Genomic DNA, 25,755 nt, shown 5'->3' on the forward strand with positions numbered 1-25,755 from the left:
CAGCAATCTTGTTAAATGCAAAATTCTCATTTGAGAATTTTACTGTCAAGCTATTTGTGGTAGAGATATTCAACACCCATGGATTTTCTTGCCAGTTTGCCTCGCTAACTTACAAATCCTTGAAGATGTGCAGGAATGTCACCTGTTGCAACTCATGTGACTAAAGCTGTTCTTCACGAAGAAATCTTCTGGATTTCAGCTCTGTCTATATTTTGTTTTTCTACACTTGAAATTAGTTCTTTTACAAATCTTGGCCTGCAATGATGTTTTGATACATATAATTCATTTTGGTTAGTTGGGAAAGAACATGGTTTGTCTAAGGGATGTGGGAAAGAGACCATTGCAGAAGTTATTGGCTTCAGGCTCTGTGATCTAGATTGTAATGAAAGCTAGATTAATTAATTGCTCTGACTTGAAAATACATGTATATAGCATCTTAACTTTTTTGTCTTTTGTCAAAGTGAGAAAATAATTTCATAAAATACATTGGACTCAGACTGTTGAGAGAAATTACTTTCCTGGCATAGCTGCTTTTGACTTACAGATGCGCCATTGTTCTTGGATATCCTTGGTTTGATGTGCTGCTGTTGTGACAAACAGGAAGAGATTACACTATGTAATATTTAATTTTGCACTCCAGATTATATAGAACTTCATAGGTTTACAACAATGCCATTTATTGTGCTCAGAAGATGAGAGTCAACCAATTTTAAATTAATGCAATGTGATCCTCAAGGAAAAAAGTAAGGGAAGCTGCAATCTGTTCTTGTGGTTTCGGCACCCTGTAGAGCAAATTCAATTCAGTAAGGATATCATAAATGCCAGAAATATTTTGTGAAAGCTACATTTAGCTAGCTATACTTATGAGATTTGAGCACCAAGCAAAACTCCAAGAATCCCTCTGAAAAGGGAACACAGGTGAAAAATGAACAAGATTTTTCAGGTACTGAAATTTTAATAAAATTTTTCAAATTTGGGTTTTTTTAGTCTCTCTGGAACAGTCTCACACCTTATTTAAAAAAAAGAAGTTGACTACACATTAGGAATTCATAACATTTAGTTTATATATTTATAACTCTGAGAGAACCCAAAGAAGCATTCAAATTATGGTACTTGCAAGATACAGGAGCATTAAACCCCCTTGAAATGGTTTTGACATATTAGGCAGTTATGACTTTTAAGCTCAGTGATTCAAAAATTTAGTGACACAGCAGGCAGTGTGGATTCAATATACCCATTAGTGCACAGAAAGTCAGTTTATTTATCTTAGAGGGTTTATGGTCTTTTTTTAAGGGAAGAGAACTGAGGCAGGATAATCAGGAAATAACCTTTAAAAGAAATTTCTGAACAGATCAGCCATAGAGAAAACTGCTTCCACTCTTTAGCTGAGCAACAGATTGATGTTTTAATTAATCTGTTGTTTCTGATAATACTTCATTATGTAGAAATATCAATTTTGACTCACAAATTAGACAGTCCTGTGTTACAGATGTGGAACATATCTATTGCTTCATTTCAGTAGGTATAAAATGAAATGAGTTCTTGAAAGAGAAAACAGATAAAAATCATAGTTCATAGAATCACAGAATATTAAGGGTTGGAGGACACCATAAAAATCATCTAGTTCCAACCCTGCTGCCATGAGTTAAAGTATTCAGTATTATTTTTGTTTTCTGTGTTTGACAGATCAACTCATCTTACTCTTCTAGAAGACTCACACTGAAATTCAGGTCTTCACACATCCAAAGTCTGTGACTTTAAAGAACAAACAGCTGGCCTTGTGAAAAAGGCAGGCTTCGTTTCGAGAGAGAATACTTGAAAGTGATGTACTGGCTAAAGTGTTTTTCTACTATAATGTAGCAATTAGAACAAATATGAATTGTCATTTTGCCATGCAATTTTGTCTTAATCTTTTGAAATCCATGTACAAGTAGGCATACAGAGCAGGTAGAGCAGTGTCCGCTCAGGGACACTGGTCTGAAATACAATTCTTTGTTAGATCACTCGTAGGGAAATGATTTTAATAATCCAGAGACATTTCTGCAAGCCCTGACACTTTTGCAAAATGCCAGCAATTGTAAACAATCTTCAGTATGCCAGGAGTGAGGTAGAGTTCCTTGTATTTGACCATGATGTTTTACATGCTGCTAGACAAATGGAGGAAGAGCTTGCCTCAGAGAGGTCCAAAGGGAGTCCTTTGCACTATGAAGCCTATAGGAATTGTAAGAGCCTAAACATTGACAGAATAGATGGACACTTTTATGTGCCCTTTTTGGAATGACTCTTAAAGACAACGTAGATGTGGCCAAAAAGGCTATGGAAGAAGTTGCCAGGAATTCTGGGATTGGTCTTGATTTCACTTAAATCCATGTATGTGAGTCTACAGCCTTATTCACCCTGCCATTTTTCTAAAATTCAAGACGACTCTGTTTTAAACACAAATACTTATTCTCTCCCTATTGTTGCCTGAAAGTTGTAAATGGGGTGAAATATGGTCATGGGCTAGATTGCTAAAGTGTTGGTCATTCACTGAGTTAATATTTGGTTTCAGTTTTAACTCTTTTGTTATTTAAAATGTTTATGAATCTAGGTTTCTTACCCCCAAATCACTGTTTCACAGATTGGTTCCGAATGATAAACCAGTATTCCTGCTGATTTTTACTTATTATTATTTAAAACAAACCTGTTTTGCTTTTTTTATCTCAGTAATAAACTAAAAATTATATTGCCACTTTTCTGAACTAGAGAATGAAGAAGTTTAAGGTAATTTTGTGTGTTCAGGCAGTAAATGATACAGAACACCTATTTATATTGTAAATTCCAGCCTTTTCCAAAAAACAGTTAGTAGTGTGGGAGAGTCACAGAGATCCAGCACACAGTTAACTAGACAAGTTTCACAAGTTTTTCTCCAGCAGTGTGAGAGCACTGGGCTTTGGTTCTTTGATGCTATTGCAACAAGGTAGAAAAGATTGCTTAAAAAAATACTGCTGGTTTTTCTGTTTTGCTTTACTTTGTTTCAGAAAGTTTGAAAGATTCAGATTTTACCATCTATCTTGTACTTGCAGTTTTATATAAAAAAATATTTCCTCATTGTAGGTGGCAGCAAAGTATAGACAGTACAGATATATCATTGCCATATACAGATACTGAAATGCCATTTTATAGTGAGCAGAGACCATCAGAAATAAATGGCACAGTGAACCCTGTGTACACACAAGGCCACTGTATCTGAAGCAGCATAAAGAAACTTATGCCAATTCTAGCACCTCTCTTTCTACAACTGTTATTAGCTATTTACACCTCCTAGAATTCCTATGTAACACTTGAGCACAAAAGAACCTTTGGTTTGGTAAAGCATCTACATCAGAAATTCGACTAGTGACTGACTTATGTGTGTGCCTTTATTCCCTAACAACAGCAAAGCAAAGCCAGCATTTCTTCTTCCTCTTCTAGAGATAATAAAATACATTGTGATCTAATCTATGCCAAAGAACTGAATGAAAGGCTTTCAAAAACACTCTTTGCTATTAGCAGTCTACCACTTGTGACTGGACTTGTCATTCAAACAATCTAAATTAAACTTCAGTAATCCATTGTAATTAACACTAAGAAACTGATTTTCTGGAGGGGGAACTCAAAATTAATCACACTGTGCAGAACTTGATTTTGCTTTTAAATTCTGTGAAATTTCCATTGTGTTTATAATTCTACTACAACACTTGAAGAAAGTTTATCCCTAATTCAATCAGTCCTCTCACTTAGGGCTTTAAAAGAGCCTCTAGATATCATTAATCCCTGGTAACATGGTAGAATTGAATGACACCAAATGAATCTATATTAATAGAAAAGAACTAGTAGATGTATTACACAGTACACTAGGGAAAAGAAGACATGACACAATAAAACATATATTTCAACCTTAAAATGTGGCTGTAATATTTATTGCATCTTCTTAGACAGCTAAAGCAAAGGCTGAAACTGTTGATGCTAGACTGTTGTACCGAAGAAGGTAAATTGCCCACAGGGATGAATATCAATAGTCTTCTCATGTAGAAATCTGTTTTAAAATCGTCTCAGATTAAGCCTGTTGCATTAGTATCTGCTAAAATCTGTGTTAGGTCTTGACAATACTGGGAGTGGCTTCTTTTGAGTATAGCACCTCAGATAGTGAAAAATCATGAAAATTATGCCTGAAAGGTGTAAATCATGGGGAAACAAAAAAGTTCAATCTTCTGTGTAAAAAAATAAAAAGAAAAAAACCTGGAAAATATATTTGTGTTGTGGATAGCATTTGAGATTCCATACTCCGTTCTCATGCTGTGAACATCATCAGGTGAATGAATTCATTTTTCTTTCTTTAAGTTTAATTAGAATAACATTTCTAAAGTGTAAATACTGAACTGGGAGTATTGAACATTGTTTTAAAAACTGAATGAACTAGAGAAAATAATCTTATACAGTAAATCTTTTTTGGTTAAGTAAAAGGGGGCTACCAAGACTATGAAGTACTTCCCTAAAGAAGTTCTTTGGCAAGACTTTTGTCAACCTTGTCGGAACAGGTAGCTTAGTCTCATGAAAGAATGATTAAGGGTGTAAAAATTATTATTTGACATATGTAGTCTTTTTAGAACCCCTGTGGAAAAGATGCCAAGTTTTATAAATCATATGCTTCCACAGGAGTCAAATTGGGAAGAAATTCCATGGGAACCTGGAACAAATTTGAGAACCTGTCCTTGAAACATGCGGTACAATCTTGCAGCTCAGCTTGTCAGGAGAAAAAGATGATGGAGAATTGCGCTGTGATACTTGGAGTGCTTCCCAGGTCTTGGGTTTTGGTCTTCTCTGTTCTTGACTTCACCCTGGCATGAAAGTCATATGAACTGCATCTGTCCCTCCTTACCCTTCAGCGATAGGAAATCCAGTTGCCTGAGCACAGGAAGAAGTGGTTACTTTAAATGATTCCTTGGAAAAGGAGCCAGGGCTATAAGGCCTGCCAGGCAGAGCACCTGCCTTAGTGTGTACACACGACATAAAAAGGAGATGTACTCGCAAAGGAAAGCAAGTGTAAAAGCTGTAACTCTGTCCCTGACTGCTTGTTGAGGAATTAGCTAGGGCATTTAAAAGGAGCATCATATCAAAGCAACATGGGAGACAATTACACGGAAGAGTGTTCTATTAATTTGCTTTTTATTAAGTTACTTTTTATTTTTACTGCTGGGAATTTTATATTTGAAAATTTGTTTCCATTTTGTTGGCAAAATGCTGTTTTGAAAATACAGCCTTCCTGATTTTGAAAAGGATACTCCATATTTTTTATCAATTTGGCATATAAAAGATACATCCAGATAAAGGTAATGAAACTGAATGTCTCCTTCCTGATTTTGTATTAAAATGAAGCTAGTATAGAACTTTGTCCCTGTGACTCAGTGGGAATATAATAGATTTTGAAATCTTCATTTCCCTTTTATATAAATTTGGGTTAGTGTTCTTCTATTGCTAGAATTCCTTCTGTATAACTTATGAGACATAAAAAAATTGATCGTAATATAAGTTATGGCTATGTTTTTCCTTGCCTTTTGCATTCTCTTATAAAAATTTTGCCTGAGCTTTTCACACTATAAACTACACAGACGCTGACTCAGGGTAGATTTTTTCCCAACTAGAATTCTTCCTTTTCCCTCAGGATCTTTGACACTTCAGAAGTGCTGACCTAGAAAGAGCACACTGTTAAAATACTGTTTTATGCTAGAGTCTCAAAAAAGAAACTGATAGATGACTAGCATTCACAGCCTTTAGCTGACATGGGTCTATTTGCTGATGGTTGTGCAGGAAAAAAAATTATGAAATTCAAGCTCAGGAAATTGGGAAATGCAACTGTGTTTCATCATGGCTTTTTTAATTTTTATGGTTGAAAAAAAATCCTCTAGCTAATATTAGTATAATGAAGCAAAACTAATTCTGGTATGATTTCCCTTATTTGATGTATAGTTCTACTTTTGGGGGGATTTATTATTATAGGAAGATGAAAGCATTGAATTTCATAATTGTTACCACTATTAATCACAGAATGACAGAATATGCTGAGTTGGAAGGGACCCACAAGGAACATCAAGTCCAACTCCTGGCCCTGCACAGGACCGTTCCCAAGATCACACCACATGTCCAAAAGTATTTTCTAAACACTTCTTGAACTCTGTCAGGTTTTGTGCTGTGACTACTTCCCTAGGGAGCCTGTTCCAGTGCCCAAACACCCTCTGGGTGAAAAACCTTTTTCTGATATCCAACCTAAACCTTCCCTGACACAGCTTCAGGCCATTCCCCCAGGTCCTGTCACTGGACACCACAGAGAAGAGATCAGTGCTTGCCCCTTCTCTTTCCTCAAGAGGAAGTTGAAGGAACATCTCCCCTCAGTCTCCTCTTCTCCAGGCTGAACAGAACAAATAACCTCAGCTGCTCCTCATATGGCTTCCCATCAAGGCCCTTCACCATTCTTGTGGCCCTCCTTTGGACTCTCTCCAACAGCTTAATGTCTTTCTTATATCGCGGCCCCCAAAACTACAAAAAGCACTTGAGGTGAAGCCACCCCAGTGCAGAGCAGAGTGGGACAATCCCCTCCCTTTCCCAGCTGGCGATGCTGTGCCTGATGCACTCCAGACACTGTTGCCCTCCTGGCTGCCAGGGCACTGCTGACTCATGTTCAACTTGCCATCAACCAGGACCCCCAGGTCTCTTTTCACAGCTCTGCTCTCCAGCAGCTCATTCGCCAGTCTGTCCATCCATCCAGGATTACACAACCCAGGTGCAGGATCCTGTTCTTTGTTGAACTTCATATGGTCAGTGACTGCCCAGTCCTCTAATTTGTTGAGGTCTCTGCAGGGCCTCTCTGCCCTCAAGGGAGTCAACAGCTTCTCCCAGTTTTACATCATCTGCAAACTTGCTTAGAATCCATTCAAGTCCTGTGTCCAAGTAATTTATGAAGACGTTGAAGAGCACAGGGCCATAGAAGGGTGAACTGCCATGCAAACTGCTGTGCCATGCCCTTACCAATGTGCCAAATCCCTGTTTGCCTGCTCCTGTTTGCTCTGCTCTGGGTTGCTTGCCTGCCCTGGAGATATTTAAATCTTCCTTGGTTGTTCACAGCACTGGCCCTCCTCGCCTGGTTGGATACCAAGGATCACGATGAGGCTCCTGAACCTTGGGGAGTCCCTGTACAGCTCGATCTCACCCCTGATCTTTCCTTCAGTTGCAGCAGTTTATTTCAGTCAGCTTTGCAGACTGAAATAAAAATTCGCAAAGTGTTTGATCAAATTTGATTTTTGATGAAATGAAGTTATTGAACAAGAGAAATGAAGAGAAAGTAGTTTTTTCAAGTTGATATTGGAGTAGATTGATTGCCAGATTATTAGAGGAACCAAAAAAATGTTCAAGATACATGCATGATTATACATTCATTATTGCATTCAAAGGTCTCCTGGTGCAAGTTGATTCATCCATTATATCATCTATATATATTCAAGAATATCTTCCATTACTTGCTGAAAAGCTACCACCATGGGTTAAAAGTTAATAAATTCAAAATATAAATATAACATATTCAGATGACAAAAATTTAATAATTCAGATTTTCTTATCTAAAGGTTATAGGTTAGCACAAATACATCTAAAATTGGCTTTTTTTTTTGTTAGATTGACATTTCATTAGATAATATTTTTTTGTATTCTTGAAAAAATGTACTTAACCTTCCTTCCCCACCCCCATGGCATTGAAAAATGGAAGAGCAAGAATTATTAATGGAAAAAAAATTAAATGCTGTATTGAAATACTGCATAAGTTAGTGTCCTGATATGACACAAATTCAGACAAATGTCCAAAATGAACATCCTCTGATAGAAAGCAGGTTACAGCGAACCCTCCCCCAGCAGGTTTGGAAAGAATTTTCCTTGGAGGAAAGTACAAGGGAAAAAAACTATTTATTTAATAAGTAAAATGCATGCAAGCACAGGAAAAGAATAATGCTAAATAATAAAACCTCTTGATGTGGAGAGAACCTGGTAAATTTCAGAGTCCTTCCTGTGGGTGTGGTCTCCCTCTTTGAAGCTGGCCGAAGCTGGCCCTTCAGCATAACTGCTGTGGGATCTCCCTGTGTGTTCTGGTATTGTTGAACAGTCCTGAAGAGAAGAAGAAGGAGAAACCAAAGTTCCAGGAAAACTCCTTGCTTTATCTAACGAAAAAAAAGCTAGCTAGAAAGCAAAAAGAGCATAACTCTCCTTCCTGCTGGAGAAGCAGAGCAGCCGGGCAGGAGAAGCCAGTGAGTTTATCTGTGTTGTGAATGCAGGGCCAAAGGAATTCCACCAGCTCTCCCCCCTCTCTCTAAGCTAGCTTTAAAGCTACAGAAAAGGCACAGGATTCATGTCTGGGCATAGAGAAGGCGATAGGGGATACACATCAAAAAGTGACCTCAAGACAGTTAGCTAAGATTCTCTTTAAAAGATTTTAAGCTTGCCAGTGATGGCAAACCAGTTCTTCCAAAGAGATGTTTCATAATTTTTTTACAGGGAAGGATATTTAACAGTAGAGTGAGAATTAGTTACAAAACTTGACTTGAAATGACTTTCCACTTTTTTTGGCTGGCAATCTATTGTAATCGGTGCCAATCACCTGTGTAATCCCCATGGCAAAATGGAGAAAGTAAAAACAAAAGAAATGTCCTCTTCAGAGGAGGAATCATCACACAGTCAGTTGCCAGTTAAGGGCATTTACAAACATATTAAAATCCCAGAGGACTCAGTTTGACTGATGGGACAGTTTGTCTTATAAAGAATGTGCTGCAGTTTAGACAGCACAAAAATCATTGCAGTTCATTAGTTAAAATTTATTTTTGAGCAAAATTGGTTTTTTTAAAGTCTCTAAGGACTTGACTATAAATGTCAATCCTATATAAAAGCAAGGAATTATCAGTGGGTTAAATTAATGTTGTATGTTTTTATCTGAAGGGAAACTAAAACCCTTCAAATCAATTCTTGTTGGTCTCTTCAACTTTAAATACCTACTGTCTGAAGCGGTTTTAATCCTCAATGAATGAGACAATGAATGCATGGTCACATTCTGCAAAAGTTCTGATGTAGTTTTTCTCACTTGGCCATAAATCATTTGGACAGAGATTATGTGAATATTGGAAGACTACAGCACAGTTACACATTAGGTTCTTTGGCAGAGAAATAGGCCTCTATGCTCAAATGTAGTTTAAGAAGTCTCTGTTTTTGCTACTCTGAGTTGGCCAACCCTATCCTCTACTGCAGAACTTCCCTCTTACCTCTATCAGTTTAGTGGCTTTAGTTGAGCTGTGTTTTTAAATTGTCTTAATAAACAATCTAAATTCTACTTTTTGCTATTGTCTATTACCATTGTTTGGTAAGCCAGCTCATTTGAGTGATGGGATGAATGCTTTTTCTTAGCTGAGAAGGAAAAGATAACACAAAACTGTATACTGAGAGAGGGTAAACCACTATTTCTTTCAATATTCTTATTTGGTCAGGAAGAATCTGAAAATTCAGTCTTATGTCATTAAAAGCAGGGAAATGTTCAGTATATGTCTTTAATTATCTTTAATTATATTCTGAGGACTTCTCCAATCTTTATTATTATCTCTATAGCATCTTCCTTTAAGTATACATTGTCCTTAAAATTCTGTAGAATGACTGGTCATTTGCATCAGTAATCTTTGTTGAAAGGAGTCACTAAGGCACCTCCCTACACCAAATATTCTATTAAAATTTGTTACTCACAGGCAAGATTTTGTCTGAGGAAACTTGCTATAATTAGCTCTGAAAATATAGGTCAGCTGATAGACATGTTTGTTTGTTTTAGTGCTAAAAGGAGCTTAACAAAATTAAACCTGAGAAGATGATGAACTAGTAAATTTTTTTCATTGCCACTTAGAATAAAATAGGAAGATATATTGATTTAATTATAATACTAAGTGTAGGAATTTTATAAATTTTAATATTTATTAAAATGTTAATTAGTAACTGAACAATGTCTTTGCTTAGTTCAGTATAAACTACATTGTTATGACAAATTTTCTTAATTTTATTTGAATTGCAGGACTGAGTTTAAGGGTAAATATTTAAAGTCACAGTGGTTTTAAATGCTCATAAAGCTCCAGAATCCCAGAAGGGCTGACAAAATTCAAGGAAGAAAGAAATTGTTAGACAGATTTCTTAAGGTCCTCAAGAATTTCCCTAAAAAGTTCACTGTTAATTTTTAAAAAATTTATTATAAAAATGTTACATATACAACTTTTAGAGTATATTTGGACAACTTGGACATAATTTTCATATTTTGAAACACTTTGACAGTTTTAAATCAAAGGCTTTATGCTTTACAGGAACCATTCTGTGAGGAGTACTAACCAAGTTAAAATTTTGTTCATTATCTTTTATCTCGTCAAAAGCCAGAGATTAAAACACAGGCCAGAACTTTTTTCACTGCCTCTTATGATAAATGTGGGGAAAAACAAATTTGAATCTAAAGTTGCACTGAAAATAACTAAGGTGCACTGGAAATACTTTACAAAAGTTTTAATAAGATTATAGAATAATATTAATAAGATTACAATGGAAAGTTAAGTAGAACGGTTTGTATTGACGATTACTGTAAAAGTCTGATACAGAATCACCTGGAACTGTTTGATCTCTTTACATCAGGAGAGCTTGACTAGCTGCCTGAAGCTCAACATAAAATATTAAAACTACTGTCATGCCAGTAATGAAGAAAAAAAAGCAGAAAGCATTCTTGATTTTTTGGTGTGCCATGTACACTGCTTTGCTTATGCAGAAGCATGAGAAATACTCAAACACTAATGCAAGCCAGAATGAGTTCTTTTTGGGAGTGTAACGCTGTTGCTAAGGAAATACAACCATTTTTAATTTCTGATATTGCTCTGTGATCTTGAATTTAAAAGGAATTCAGTCTTTAGGACTCTACTGATTAATTCTGCAGGTTGCAGAAGTGATCCAGGTCCATGGCATTTTTAACATTGTTTCAATCTAAATGTTATCTGTGAAAAACTGCAGTAATGGAACCCTATTTGATGTAGTCTTTGTCACTGGAGAGAAGTTTTCTTCAGTATTTTTAATCTGCAGTGAAAAGTGTTTGGTGTGGAAAAATTACCCAGTTACTGAAACAGAAATAAATTCTGAATAGCTACAGAGTTTAAATGAAAGTCAGATTGTTAATTATATCCTTTGGAAAAGATCTGTGTTATTAAAAGGTGGCAATTATCTCAACAGCAAAGTTGACAATAGTGCAGTTCCCACTGGGAAATAATATGCTTCCCTGAAGGGGCATGTGCCATGTCCTTCCCTGAACCATAATCCTTTCTACAGAATTTTATTTCCTCAATTTTGACCTTCAGAACAGGTCTGGTGACTTGTTTTAGTCTGTGATTGGCAAGTCTCAAAGCAAATTTCCTAACAGAAAGACAATTTATTGAACCACCAAGATATGTCCTACAATAAAGGTGGGGATGAATATCTCCTTTCCAAAGATAACAATTTTTAGAGGAGACATGGAACAACTTCTGAGTCTAAATATTCGCCAAGTTTGTGTCATACTAATGTTAAACCTACTTATTAAATATTTTGCAAGGTTAAAGAATATTGAACAGCAAAACCTGAGATAATACTTTTCAAGGTCACTTTCTAGATGTTGATATGTCAGGATTAAGGGTGACATTAAGGGTGATATGTAGGAGATATTTGGGGTTTTTAATCTTAAAATACTCTCTTCTACTTGTGTTCAAGATAATGTAGCATTTTCTATTGATTCTTCATACCCTATGGTGATAAAAAATGCATACTTTTTTGAAAAATAATAAATCAGATTAAGATCTTTTCATGGGTCTGCCTGGAGGATTGGAAAGCAAAGACTGTTCTGACTTACTTATTAGCTGTTTTCTTACTTATTCAAAAACTGAGGATGCTGTACCAACCAAATAGGTATGAAATATCTTCATTCCTTTTTATATCAGCAATGTTTGTTAATGGAGAATTTAATGGTTGTCTTTCAATATGAGAAAACCACACTCTCCTCCCTCAGGTGGGAAGGGAACTTGCCACCAGATGTCATTTGCCCTGGGAAATTCAAAGCAGCCCTAATCACAGAATCGGGAATGGTGTGTAGTAAAGAGAGGAGGAAAAAGAGGTTTTATAGTGCATTATCACCTAGGGAAGCTTAATGATCAAAAGAGAAAATGATAAGAAATAATGAGATGGATCCTTTCTTATGAGAAGATAGGATATATCTGGGATACAAGTACTGGTGGCCCTGAAAAGAAGACTGTGACTGTCTGCAGGGAATATGGAAAGGAGGTGTAAGTCATCGTTCCATAATTAAAACAGTTAAAAATTAACTTCTGCTCTTTTAAAGCCAGACCATGTGGAAAGTTATCTGATTCTTCTTACCAGACACTCAAAATTGAATTTTCTCAATAACACCACAGAAGTTGCTTTCATGAAAAAAATGCTGTGCAGACAAGTTTGGACTGAATTTCTTGCTTAGGCGCTGGTAAAATAGATGCAGACACCTTTGCAATAATGCTGAAGTTCTCAGTCCTGGCACCTTAAAGAGCATCTAGTTGCAACCCCCCTGCCATGGGCAGGGGCACCTTCCACTAGACCAAGTTACTTAAAGCCTCATTCAACCTGGCCTTGAACACTTAGAGGGATGGGACATCTACAACTTCTCTGGGCAGCCTGTACCACTGCTGCACCACTCACAGTAAAGAATTTCTTCCTAATATCTAATCTAAAGTTACACTGTCTCGGTTTGAATCCATTCCCCCTTATCCTGTCACTACATGCCCTTGTAGGAAGTCCCTCTCCATCTTTCCTGTAGGCTGTCTTCAGGTACTGGAAGGCTGCAACCTTCTAAGGTCACCCCAAAGCCTTCTCTTCTCCAGGCTGAAAAACCCCAATTCTTTTGGCCTTTCTTCTCACCGTGGGAGGGGTGCTTCATGCCTCTAATCGTCTTGGTGGCCTCCTCTCAAGTCATTCCAAGAGGTCAATGTCCTTCCTGTGCTGGGAATCCAGAGCTGGATGCAGGGTTCCAGGTGGGGTCTCACCAGAGCAGAGCAGAGGGGCAGCATCTCCTCCCTCACCCTGCTGCCCACAGTGCTCTGGATGCAGCCCAGGACACGTTTGGCTTTCTGGGCTGTGAGTGCACATGGCTGGGTCATGTCCAGCCTCTCACCCACCAGCTCCCCAAGTCCCTCTTGGCAGGACTTCTTTTGGTCTGTACCTGGCCTGTGTTGATACCTGGGGGTTATGCTGACCCAGATGCAGCACCTTGCACTTGGGCTTGTTAAATTGCATGAGCTTTCCTTGGGCCCCCTTCTCAGGCATGTTCAGGTCCCTCTGGATGGCTTCCCATCCTCCACATGTGTCAGCTACACCACTCAGCTTGGGGTCATCTGCAAATTTGCTGAGGCTACACTCAATCCCTTTGACATTGATGAAGACATTAAACAATGCTGGTCCGAAGATAGACCCTAAAATGACACAACTTATGACTGATGTCCATCAGGAGCTGTTGACCACCACCCTTTGGATGTGATTGTCCAACTAATTCCTTATCCACTGAACAGTCTGCCCATCAAATCCATCTTTCTCCAATTTAGAAAGAAAGATGTTATGAAGGGACCGCGTCAAAGGCTTTACAGAATTCCAGATAAACGACATCTGTGGCCCTTCCCTTGTCACTCTTGACCCTTGTAATCACTCCATCAGAGAAGGCCACTAGTTTGGTCAAGCAAGACTTGCCCTTTGTGAAGCTGTGCTGGCTGTATCTCATCACCTCCCTGTTCTCCATGAGCCTTAGCACAGCTTCTAGGAGAATCTGTTCCATGATCTTCCCAGGCACAGATGTGTGGCTGACAGGTCAGTAGTTCCCAGGGTCCTCATTTCTACCCTTTTCAAAAATGAGTACATTTACTTTTTTACAGCTACCTGTAACTTCACCTGACTGCCTTGACTTTTTAAACATCAGTGGGAGTGGTTTGGCAACTACACAAGCCAGTTCCTTCAGGACTTGTCAGCCTTCTTCTCATCCATTGTTACCAGTTGCTACATTCTTTATTAGGGGCGGTTACACTTTCTTTGACCTTCCTTTTCTGGTTAGAAACAGAAAATCAGTGAATTATCTGTAATTCCTGTAATTGCCATTCTTACTCTCATTCCTCTTGATGCCTTGATCAAAGCCTTGTTGTACCTCATGCTAAAAATCCATGTAACTGATAGTTCTTGTCTCAACAAAGTGCAATAATGCAGCCTGAAAGCACCTAATGATTGTAATAGGCAGTGGGCGTGTGCAGGGGAAGACCCAGCAAGTAACAATAACAACATCCCCTCTGTTTGCTGTTTCAAAGTTCATTTGAGATGTGTTTGCTTCTGATTATTTAACACAGGAACAGTAGAGAGGACTAGCAATGCAGAAAGTTTTGCCAAGGTAATTAGGATCCAGCCATGAGTGATTCTGCTTGAAGGAAGGCTTATTGGGAAATATAACCATTGTAGAAACTAGGATAGCTACATGAAGAAATAAAAATTACAAGTAAATCTGATTTTTGCTTTTAAAGCTGCTGCTAATACTAGTGGTATCACTTAGTCATATAGGTTGCCACTTCTATAAAATAATAGGTTTAATATGCACCTAAAATAAACCTTCTAACTAAAAGTTTAAAATTAATGACTCATATTGCCTTACTTTTGTGTCTTACATTTTTAACATATTCATTTTGATGTGCATTAAACAGACATTACTTTTTGTTAAGAGTGAGTCTTTTTTTCTGCCTTGAGCTACAAGGTTCATTCCAGATTTCTGCTACAATTTACTCATTTCTAAAATTCTACTTCCATTCCCTAAACTTTATTTAGAATTTGTTTATTCTTCTTCAGCTTTAGAATTTGAAAAGATCTGTCAAAGAAATCATAGTGAAATAAAAACTGCTGATGGAAATATTATTTCTATGTAATCCTTTGCTTATGTCTGCAAGGCACCACAAAAGTGGAACCAGAACCTATTGATGTGCTGAAGGTTTCACAGTTTTCAGAACTTTTATTTCAGATTTTCCATAGACATTGATAAATATAATGAACAAAATCTTGTTTTGACTGTTTCTTACAATTATATCTGTTTTTCCATTTATTGCCAAGAAAAACTGATGTATTTTTCCTGACATGCATCAAGTGAACAGGTGTTGACACACTTTCCTCTGTCGTAAACATCTCAGAAGCAAGAAATCTTTTAAAATATTTACAAATATCCAGGTTATCAGACCACTCGCCACAACATGTTATTGGGTTTTATTTTTTGTGGTTTGTTTTTTCTTCTCTCAGCTACTTAATCTAAAATAAATGTAATTCAAATTTTGTAGAGAAATTCTCCCTCAATAGGGACTGGTGGGCAATAGTTTTTAAAAGTATGAATATACTTTGATTTATATAAATTTTCCTGTAATATCTTCAATCTCTTCCTGGTGTTAATTGTTGCTATATTTCATCTTCTAGCACTTTAAGTTAAAACAGCATGGGAAAGACAGTCCTGTTTCACTGTGGTGATATAGCATGGTCAACACTTGCATACAAACAAGAACTGAAAGACTGCTTTCCAAAATTAAAAATAGCATAATGGATTGTTGATTACCATTCAGCATAACTTAAATGACAAAAATCCTTTTGATAACTTATACACCCACACCACAAGAACTTTGAAAGGTTTCAAAGGAGTGAAGTACGGTGATTCCACACTTAATGTTTTTGCTTCAGATTTTAAGACTTGCATTGGTTTTCTTCATTTGTCTCCATTAAGGTTTTGGGGGGTTTGCAGTTCAGTAATATACAGTTTTATTTGTTGTGTCACAAGCTTAATGACTAAGGAGTGAGCTTTGGGCATTTAACAAGCTTCCTCCAAGTATACTTGTAGTGTTGCTTTATTTTTAGTTTGGATGTTTATATCTAAATCCCATTTTAAATTTTATTTGAAGTTTAAATCAATTCCACAAAAGTCACGTCTTTTGTCTGCTATTTAAATACCTGCTTCTGCTTTATCATTAAGTTTTTCTATGCATGATCGAATTCCCTCATAATAAAAATTTCATGGTGCGTTATACAAGGAAGTAAAACAAGTAGGTTATTTCTGTCTGGAGGTTATAGCCATGATCATTATTCATGTGGCTCTCTGGAACTCTGTGTATAATTCTTGTTGGGTACACCTATATTACTTTGGTAGGTGTAGATGTGTTAGGGTTCAGATTTGGTGTGTCAGGAATCTGGTTGATATCTGTGATTGCCTTTAGTGTATAACAAGGCTGACATGGACACAGACCAGAGGCTGGGAATCAAGATAACATCCTTTGATGAAAAAGAATTATCTAGAAAGTATGTTTCTTGAAAATTTATCAATAACCTCAAACATCAACTAGGGTGTTCTGTTTGTTTGTTTCAAACTATTTGCTTGTGCTTTGTTTGCCTTTCTTCCACACCTTTCATTTCTTTGGTGAGTCAATTACATGAGGTATATTGCCCTTTTCTCAATGGTGATGTGGCTCTATGTCATTATTCGGGGTATTTTTACCAAATCAGTTTTGACATGAAGTCAAAGCTGCTACACATTTTGCCTGTGTGTTACATGAAAGATCTGTTTCGTTGCTTTTTCTGCTTGCATTTTATGACAATTAGATGCAAATCAGTCTGGCAACAGATGAATGAAATGCATTGACCTATTTATTTACCTGAATACTTTTCCAAACCTTATCAGTGTGTAAGTGTCATGTGGAGAAATACAGACTTTTAATAACATTTGGTCAAACTTTTCAGATATTTGGAATGCTCCCTTAAAGCAGAAGTCCAAACGTGTTTACTGAAATTTTTCAATCAGATTTGTGATGTTAAGTATAGGTACTAGCAATTAAATTGGGACTTTCAGGTTTGAAAGGGCAATTAGACAGGAAGAACACTAAAACATTATGTGAAACTTTGTTTTGGGAAAGTGGGGATATAGAAAATAGGTAAAAGCATCCAATTAAATTGGACCAAAACTCATATTAACTCTTCAGCTCAGAATTGCACAGGAATAACTTGGACAATAAATTATATTAATTTCTCCCTATTTGAAACACCTGTGTTAGGGTCCCTACTGTCCTGACACCTTGAGAAGATTCTTGGGAATTTTTGAGAATATTCTTGGAAATACTGAATGTTGGTAAATATTGATATACAGGAATATTGGAAATATTGGAAAAAATATTGTGGGAATATTTTGTGGAAGAATAGTTTAATTTGTGTTTTAAGAGTTCCAAACCTGTACAAACTTCCAACAGTTTCAATGGAATCTTCAATTTTTTAAGTACTCAAGAACTCAGCAACTGCTTTCATTTGTAGGACTTTTTCTTTCAAACCTTTCCTAATGCAAATTTCTTCATGTTTTTTTAGGGCTAGTAATAACCTTAATGATAGAAAGTCTGTCTCTGAGACTCCAAGCCCTACAGATGTGTAGGTTTTTAGTCTCTGGGGCTTTATCTTCCATCTCTACTATTACCTCCCCATTTGCAGGGAATGTTGCTAAAACATGCTGATGTTCTGGTTCTGGACAATGGATAACCTCTAAGGAATGCTTTTTCCATCCCCTCACTTTGCTCTGCTTTCTACCCTTCTTGACTGATACTCTCTTTAATATCCTTCTTCTAAACTTTTTGCACTTAATTCCTCCAAGATATTCTTCACATTTGTTATCCCTCATGTGCCTTAACTGCAGTTGCCCCTGTAGTTATTGCACATCTACTCATCTGTTCTTTGACTCCTGTGGTCTGATGCACTGACCAGAGTACTAAGACTTTCTATTTCTTTCAGTTCTCATTTTGTTCCTATGGAGTGGTCAAATAACTCATACATATTTCATTCTTCTGTCGAGGTCATTGACCAGATGCAATCAACTTGTCCAGTGGCACCCCCAGCACAAATCCCTAAAGCAACAGGAAACTGTAGTGCTCCTCAGCAGTGGGGAAACATGTTCTCTGTGTTTCTTAAAATCTGGTAATGGTGAAATTCTTAGCAAACCAAAGTCTAATACTGATTCTTTTTTCTGTTTTCTGTTTTCTGTAAAGGTGCCTTGGCAATGTAATTGTCATTCTGAGTCACTAGCGTATCAGGGTATGTTTGGGAAGAGTCCTGGTTCTGCCAGGAAAGGTTCTGTCACAATTATTTTAGCTGCCCATACTGGGAATAGGCTCAAATAAAATAACAATATATAATCTTGCATCATCTTACAAACTGCCAGCAGATGGTGTGGCAGATGTCAAGTCCTACCTACTTATTACATTACTTTTTACATCTGTATGACACCATGTAGAAGTCCAGAGACCTGAAGTGATGCACTTGCCTGAGCACAGAAATCAAATCATAAAAGAGCCAGTGCTTGCACTATAACAATGTAGACATATTGGTACTGTGCCTGAGTGTCAAAGTTGGTGGTATTATCATAATTAGCTGTGTTCTGAGCATGTCTGGGATTATATTTAATTATACAGTGTACCATTTTACCTAAAGTAAACCAATGTTTTATTAAACTAACTGGAATTAGATTTCTCCATTTAAAGTGTTTCTAATTTAAAAGGTTCATTTTGGAAAGACTCTTCAAAACTGAGCTAATTAGCTGGGATTGCCTATTTGAATGCTGAACAAAATGCATGAAATTTGTCCAAAATAAGTTAAAAATAATTGAACCAGCTGTAAAAAAATATTAGTTTTTCTATGATTGCTCATGCAGAATATTTTTTGGTAAAATTATTTTATAAAGCAGTCTATCAGTTTTTCATATACTTACAATAATATGCTCATCTAATTCTGAAAGCAAATGTTGATATTTATTACTGAACTGACTCACTCAAAAGAAAACCCCAAAGCAAACAAACACAAAAATCAGAACCCAGACCCTTTTTCCCCAAAATTTTCAATGTATGAATGGATTACACAATTTATAAATGGATTACAATTTGAGAAAGCTTTCTGAAAATATCCTCTAAATTACTTAGATTTTCTTTCCCTTTATGAATCCTATCTGTAAACCTGTTTCTGATGAGAAGTAACTATAGGAACATGTTCATCTGATTTACCTTTAATCATGAAGTTGTAACACTTTGGGGCTCATAAGAGTCAACTCATACATTATCATGAACAGCAGCTAGTTCTTCAGGTCCTCATATTTGTCAGGAGGCACTGAGGGATGAATGCTCCTTAAACAGTGAGGGGCGACAAGGAGTACACCCCAACCAGAAGGCCTTTGAGTGGGACTGGACTGAAATACATCACCCCAGAGAGGCTGGGTAGGGCCAGTAAGGGCTGGTAGAGCCCTCATGGCCCTGACAGTATTCCTCTATAATATTTTAGTTGTTAGCATATTGACATTATTAAAACTCTATGTAACTGTAAGAATGTTCTTATATTGTTGGTTTTTGTTATCTACAGTATAATTTTTAAAATGGCATCAAAAATCACTGTAAACTGAAGTTTGCATCAAGAGAGTAACAGATCTGGTCATCCAGAAAGACAATTACCCAGTGTTTTTATGCTTTAGGTATATTTGTATTCCTATGACTGATATTCATTGCCCTTTATACTCTTACAGATCAATAATTCCACTGATTTCAGCTAAGTCTTCCCTGAATGTCTAGATCCTCTGAGTAGACTATAATTGAACTCCTTGAACCTCTGTCTTTAGGCACTGCCTGTGTAAAATAAAGTGCAGGTAAACCATGTAGATGAAATGCTGGACTGCTTAAATTGATAGGAGTTTTGCCACTGTGTTTTCTTTGGTCCAGAATTTAGGCTTGCTGCTCTGTATTTTTCATCCAGAAACTGAGGAATATAGATTTAAGTTCTTAACTGCTTCATCCCTCTTTTTTATCTTTTATATAAGACAAGGAAAGAAGAAGAAGGAAGGCTTGGCTCATCTATCTTTTCATTATCCTGTATTTCAGAATTTGATATTCAATGTTCATTTTAAAAATTAGAACCTGAGATGCATATTTTAGCCTGAGATTTGTGTTAAGTATTTTCCTATGGTGAAAGGAAAGAAACCTTCAGATCAGATTGGGATAAGTTTTTGTGAGCGTAAGTTCCCAAACTTTTGCTAAACTGGCAAAAATAGGCATGGCAGTATCCTCCCTTGCTAAGGGTGAGACTATTCTAACTGAGAAGACTTTTCACCAAGTAGTGACTAAGCAAAAGTGAAAAGGGCTCCTTAAAAGCCTTTGGCCTTGCAGATGCCTATTAGGACACCTGCCTTTCCCAGAGCAGCAGTTACCTGGACTAAAGATTTTCAAAGGAGCGTAAGGAAAGTGGAAATCAAGTGTTGAGAAAAAGGTCCTTAGCAGCTGCTTTTGTTGCCAGAAGCTCCCTTGATTGCATCACATGTTTAGCTCAAACTAGTAAAATTGAACACTGTGTCTCACTGATAATTATAGCTTTTCATCTAGAAGATGGACAAGCCAAACAGTGACTTTCATCTGCCAGACTCTGTGATGCAGAGCTAATTGGCAGGATGTTAGAGAGGTCATAGCATAGTCCAGTGAGAGATTAAATACACCTGAACTCTTTGAAATTAACTCAGAATCATTTCAGACTTCCCAGGGAACCGTTTATCATTTAAAGTTAATAATCATAGTGAAAACAACTGGGAAGAGTGCTTCTCTTTCTACAAGAAAGCCCTGGATTCAAAGGAAAGGACTGTAAGGTCTGGAAAATTTTAATGAAAGCCTAAAGCATCATTCAGGTTAAAATTAAATCTTTATCTATAAAGATAGATATAGTGATATAGTCTCTTTAAGTCCTTTCCTTCTCATCTAAAAAACTTTCAAGAAGAGCAAGAACCAATATATTAAGAGACATACACAAGAGGTTTATTTAAAATTATATGCTCAGTCCAGGGATGACCAATAATGGATGCCCGGGGAAGAATCTAAGAACATAACAAGTATATAATAAATTTCCCAAATATCTTCCTAGCCCTTAGTCATTCCTACCTAAGACACATCCCCAGGTGTTTCTGTCAGATGACTTACTGCTGTTGGATAAACATACATAGGCATACTGAGTGCTAGCAAACTGCCTGAAGCGTGGGGTTTTAGGTGATTCCAGGGAGAAAAGTGCCTCTCTGCAGCAGCAGTCACAATCCTACTTTTTCTGTTCTCTCATGCACTCACCCCACTCCAGTGAGAGCATGACTAGTGAGCTTGCTCTTTTTTTCTTAGGCTATTTCTCTTGGCTCTCTGTTGAAGCTCTTCCCCTTTCCTGCGCATCTGTGCTTCCCCTGGAGGAGTGCATCTGGCTCCTCATTCTTCAAGAAGCAAAATTCAATTATTTCTGAGATTTTTTTATGCTGGCTTTGGACACAGGATAAGGGTCAAATGCTTAAACCTAGCTGGATGCTGAGAGCCGTGTAGTCATCCTGCAAATTGACTCCAAAATTGTTAAAAGTGTATTTAACATCGTAAAGTGTTTGTCTCCTTGCTGTATGTTTGATCCCTAATAGTACCTCTAAGGTACTACTGGCAGTGGATCAGGGTTCTCTGTTAGATCTCACCTTCCAGTGCTCTCTTTCATTGTTGTTTTGGGAGTAAAAATTCTCTTTATCGTCAAAGGAATTCATTTCTGAGTTTGTAAGGTTTCAGTAAGTGAAATGCAAATATTATAGATTGTGCAGATTAATAGAATAATGCAATATACTGTTGGTTAGGTAGTTAGAAAAGTAAAGGTTAACAATATACGGGAAAGGCTAGTGAAACAGATTGGCGTTAAGGTTTTTTGAATTTGGAACTTAATAATATTGACAGGAAATTAAATCCAAATTAAATAAATCAAGTTCAAATCTGATTTCTAAAGCAAGGATTGTATGCACAAAGATTTCAAGTTTAAAATAGTATTCTTGGTATTCTTTAATATAAAATTTTGACTTTTAAAATATTAATGAAATTATAAGAAAGGCCTATTATACTTGATACAACTTCCCTCTCAGCATGCATGTTTATATTAAGTTCTAACTTAATTTTACCTCAATTTTTTGTTCTCTCATTTATTGTCTCATACATGTTTCCCAGGATAGCCCACTGGTCTTACAGTCTGACAGAAATGTAACAGTGAATGCAAGAAATCACATGGGACAGTTAACTGGACAACTGACAGTAGGTGAGTGTTCTTTATTGACTGTTATATTTATCAGTTTAGCTTTATTAATAGGTTTCATTAATTAACATCACACATAAAATATTCCCTGAAAAGCCATGGAATAAAATCTCATCACCATATTCAAGCAAAACCCAATGCATACAATGGATCATAAGAGCATGATTCAGCATTAGCTCAAGGAAGAAAAAGTAGAAATGCCTCAAAATAGCTAAAACAGCTTAATGAAAAGTTATTATTTTTGAGACTACTGTAACAAAACAAACTGAAAAAGCCTCAGCAAAATATGTTTCAACAACACTTTCAGTGGGAAAATAACCATAATTTTCTTACAATTTCTGTCAGTCTTCCATTACTTCAGTGGTAATTGCTTTGTCCCTGTCACTTTTGTAAGGCATTTGTATCAGTACAAATTCAAAGTAGTTGGAGTAACAGAATGTAAAAAAACAGAAAAAAATCCCAAAAATCGAAATGCTTTCCTAGTCACTGCAAAATTTAAATGAAAAGTTAACATACTGGCAGTCATTCATTAGAACGGATATTTCACAAAGTATAAAATACAGCTGTTCCAAATGAAATAGAAATAAAAAATCCTTTACCTATCTTACTTATCTGTTTCAATTACCATATACTTTCCCCTGCTTTTATGAAGTTTACTGTGTTATCTTTGGTTTTAGTACAAATCATATTTCTTGCGTTAATAAATATGAAGTAATATTTTTTATATTTTCTGAAATAGGAGAGTACTGATATTAATTTATTTTTAAGAATATTAGGCAAAAAATTCACTGAAAAGTAACATATTCATTCTGATACAAAACAATATTTATAGACTGGGAATGAGATAAAAAATAAGACAACATACATGTGTAAGACCTTAGTGTATAAAATTCAAGGAGACACCCCTTAGACTCTATGTGTTTTCATTTTTTTCACTTTACTTCTGGATTGTGTTTTATTCATTGTTTTTTTCTCATGTGCTGGGGGTATGCCCACAAACAATTTTAAGTTAAACTCTAGTTGTAATCTATACTAAGTTTTCATACTGACTGAAGACAGTGGCTTCTAGTTGTAAAAATCTTTGGCAAGTGCACACAGTGACACACCATCTGCACTGATTTCCCTGAATGACCACATCGAATGAGTGTGCAAGGGTAACCAGACTTGCTAGCAGGTACAGATGAAGAAAATTAAGCTAACACCTGTTCTGGCCGTATTGTACTTGCCCAGTGCAATTATGGAACACCATTCTCTATCATCTGGTAATTCTGTTGTTAAAACCTCTACTTCAGCTGGTAATTGCTAAAAGGTGAGTTGCCCATGGCAGACATTCACATTGGATGACATAGATATAGTATTTTTATCACTGACATTATTCTGGCTGAGTGAACCCAGCACAGAAGATAAGTGTGAATGTATTGAGACTGACCTACTTAAAGGCATCACACTAGAGGTTAATATTCTAAAAACATGAAGGCCTGAAAAAAACCCTGTGTTTTTATGTTACCATTCTTAGGGTGAACACCTTAAACTTCTTGGTGTGCAGCTGATGCAGTCTCTGGAGAGTAGAAGCTTGTTAAACTGCAATATGTATTTACATTATTTCTTAATCTATCTTCCTCTATATTTCATATATGGCCTTCACTATTTCTTATATCAGTATAAAAATCTTATTTATTATTTTGCAAACCTCCTGTACAGCATTGGATGCATGTTAAAATATTCCTCATCTCTTATTAAATATTTTTTACTTAGTAAAGACAGTCACAACTGCCAGTAGAATCAGTAAAACCTGGACCTTCTACTATTAGAAATCAAAGAAGTTAACAGGAACCTAAAAATAAAAATATATATTTTAATGCACTCCCTTCTAAACTTTTTGTTGTGTAAGACAGAACAGAGAAAGACAAGTTTTTACTTTTGCCTAGGTAAAAGCATGGCCATATTTGCTGAAAGAAAGGGAGAGGACTTTTCTGTGCGGGGTTTGCTGACATAAGAAAATATACTTTTCTATTAGTTGTAAATGCGCCCCAGAAAGTCCCTGTCTTTAAAAATGCTCTCTGTCCATTCACTAGTGCTGTGTGCTGAAGCAGCTGTTTGTGTGGCTGCCCAGTGAAAGGAATGAAAGTAAACAGTGAGGAGAAATGTTTTAAACAACAACAAAAAAGCAAATTATTATGTCTTGGGGGAAAAAAATTTCTTGTTAACAACTTTGCAATGTCATTATCTGTTCAGCCTTTAAAGAGTTGAATAATAATCATGAAAAAAAATATAGACTACAAGTTTATATGCATGGCAGGAGCATTCTACAAAGAAGGATGCCAGTGCATTCAGAAGCATGATAATGCACTTTTAATACATGTGATATCATTGGCATTTTATCCACATTTCACAGGACTGAAGTGATGTTACAAGCCAGCAAATAGGCTGGTCTCGTCTTTGGTAACCAAATTGCTGCTCATGTCAAATTTTAGGACAACTAAAAATTCTTTCTGTGGTGTTTGTGCCATGTAAGACTAAGAAAGACTTAAGAGCATATAATTAGAACTGTAATGGGAAGATAGATTAATGTAAAAAAGTTTTATTGTGGCTAGGAGGAAGAAGGCTATATGTTCACTCAGGGAGATGGAAAAATCCAGTGAAACTATTAACAGGTATTCAATTCTGTGGGAACTATGGAAGACAAAATGCGTCATTAAACTGCATCATTAAGACATCTTGGGAAACATCCTAACCTAGGAGGAGTGAAGAAAAAATATATTAAATTTTAACAAAAGTAACTAAGTGTATCGGATGATTGAGTGGTTTCATATTTAAATGGTATAAATTCAAGTTATGCTCCAGGTCATACCAAAACAAGGGTACACCCATTATTGCAGTACAATATTTTTATACTGGCACTAAAAACTACACAGAGAGAAAGTACAGAGAGAAAGTCACAGCTGTAGCAATGCTTTCTGTTGGGATCTGTACCAACTGAGCAAGAAATGTTGGTTTGTATTCCAGTCTATTCATGACATATGCTCTGGAAACTGCCAAGTTTGTGTCTGGATCTCCAAAAGGACTCCACAGACTTCAGTTTTTAGACATGCCATTTAAGACCAATGGAGCAGATGTACCACAGACATGAATTGTATCTACAAAATACAGATGAAAAAATGCCAATCCATTGAATTTTGTATATAAGCTGGATAGTGATCACATCTCTCCCTTCCCAAGCCTTACTTAGTAATACCTTTTGCATTATGCATTCTACTGAATTACCTTTATACAACCTTTTTTCTCTGTTTAATCAATGTTTGCATTGTTTATATGGAAAAATATCTATTTTTTTTTCTACCAATCTTAGAAATGCACATTAGTTGCTCACCTTGAGCCACAAGTCTTTTGTCTCCATGCTGTCTGCACATATCATGTATAACTTTGCCTGCTTTTCAGTGGAGTACATTAGTCTCGCAAGCACTAAAAAAAGTTAATGTGACATTTGAAAGGCACATTTGTATTTAATGTAAATTCATC

At 36.4% G+C, this 25,755-nt stretch overlaps 1 protein-coding gene across 2 annotated transcripts in view; it reads left to right on the top strand.

Annotated features, from left to right (window-relative positions):
- Positions 1–25,755, top strand: part of SGCZ (sarcoglycan zeta) — a 421,638-nt gene that overhangs the window by 320,622 nt on the left and 75,261 nt on the right. For both annotated transcript variants that reach the window (XM_042053578.1, XM_042053579.1), the window contains exon 4: positions 22,152–22,239. In XM_042053578.1, the coding sequence (XP_041909512.1) occupies positions 22,152–22,239 (88 nt within the window). The remainder of the gene's footprint in view (positions 1–22,151; positions 22,240–25,755) is intronic.

This window comes from Corvus kubaryi, unplaced genomic scaffold, assembly GCF_017639235.1.
Source record: "Corvus kubaryi isolate FWS band 111438036 unplaced genomic scaffold, C.kubaryi_AGA036_p1.0 split1-131, whole genome shotgun sequence".
In the NCBI taxonomy this organism is placed as follows: Eukaryota; Metazoa; Chordata; class Aves; order Passeriformes; family Corvidae; genus Corvus; species Corvus kubaryi.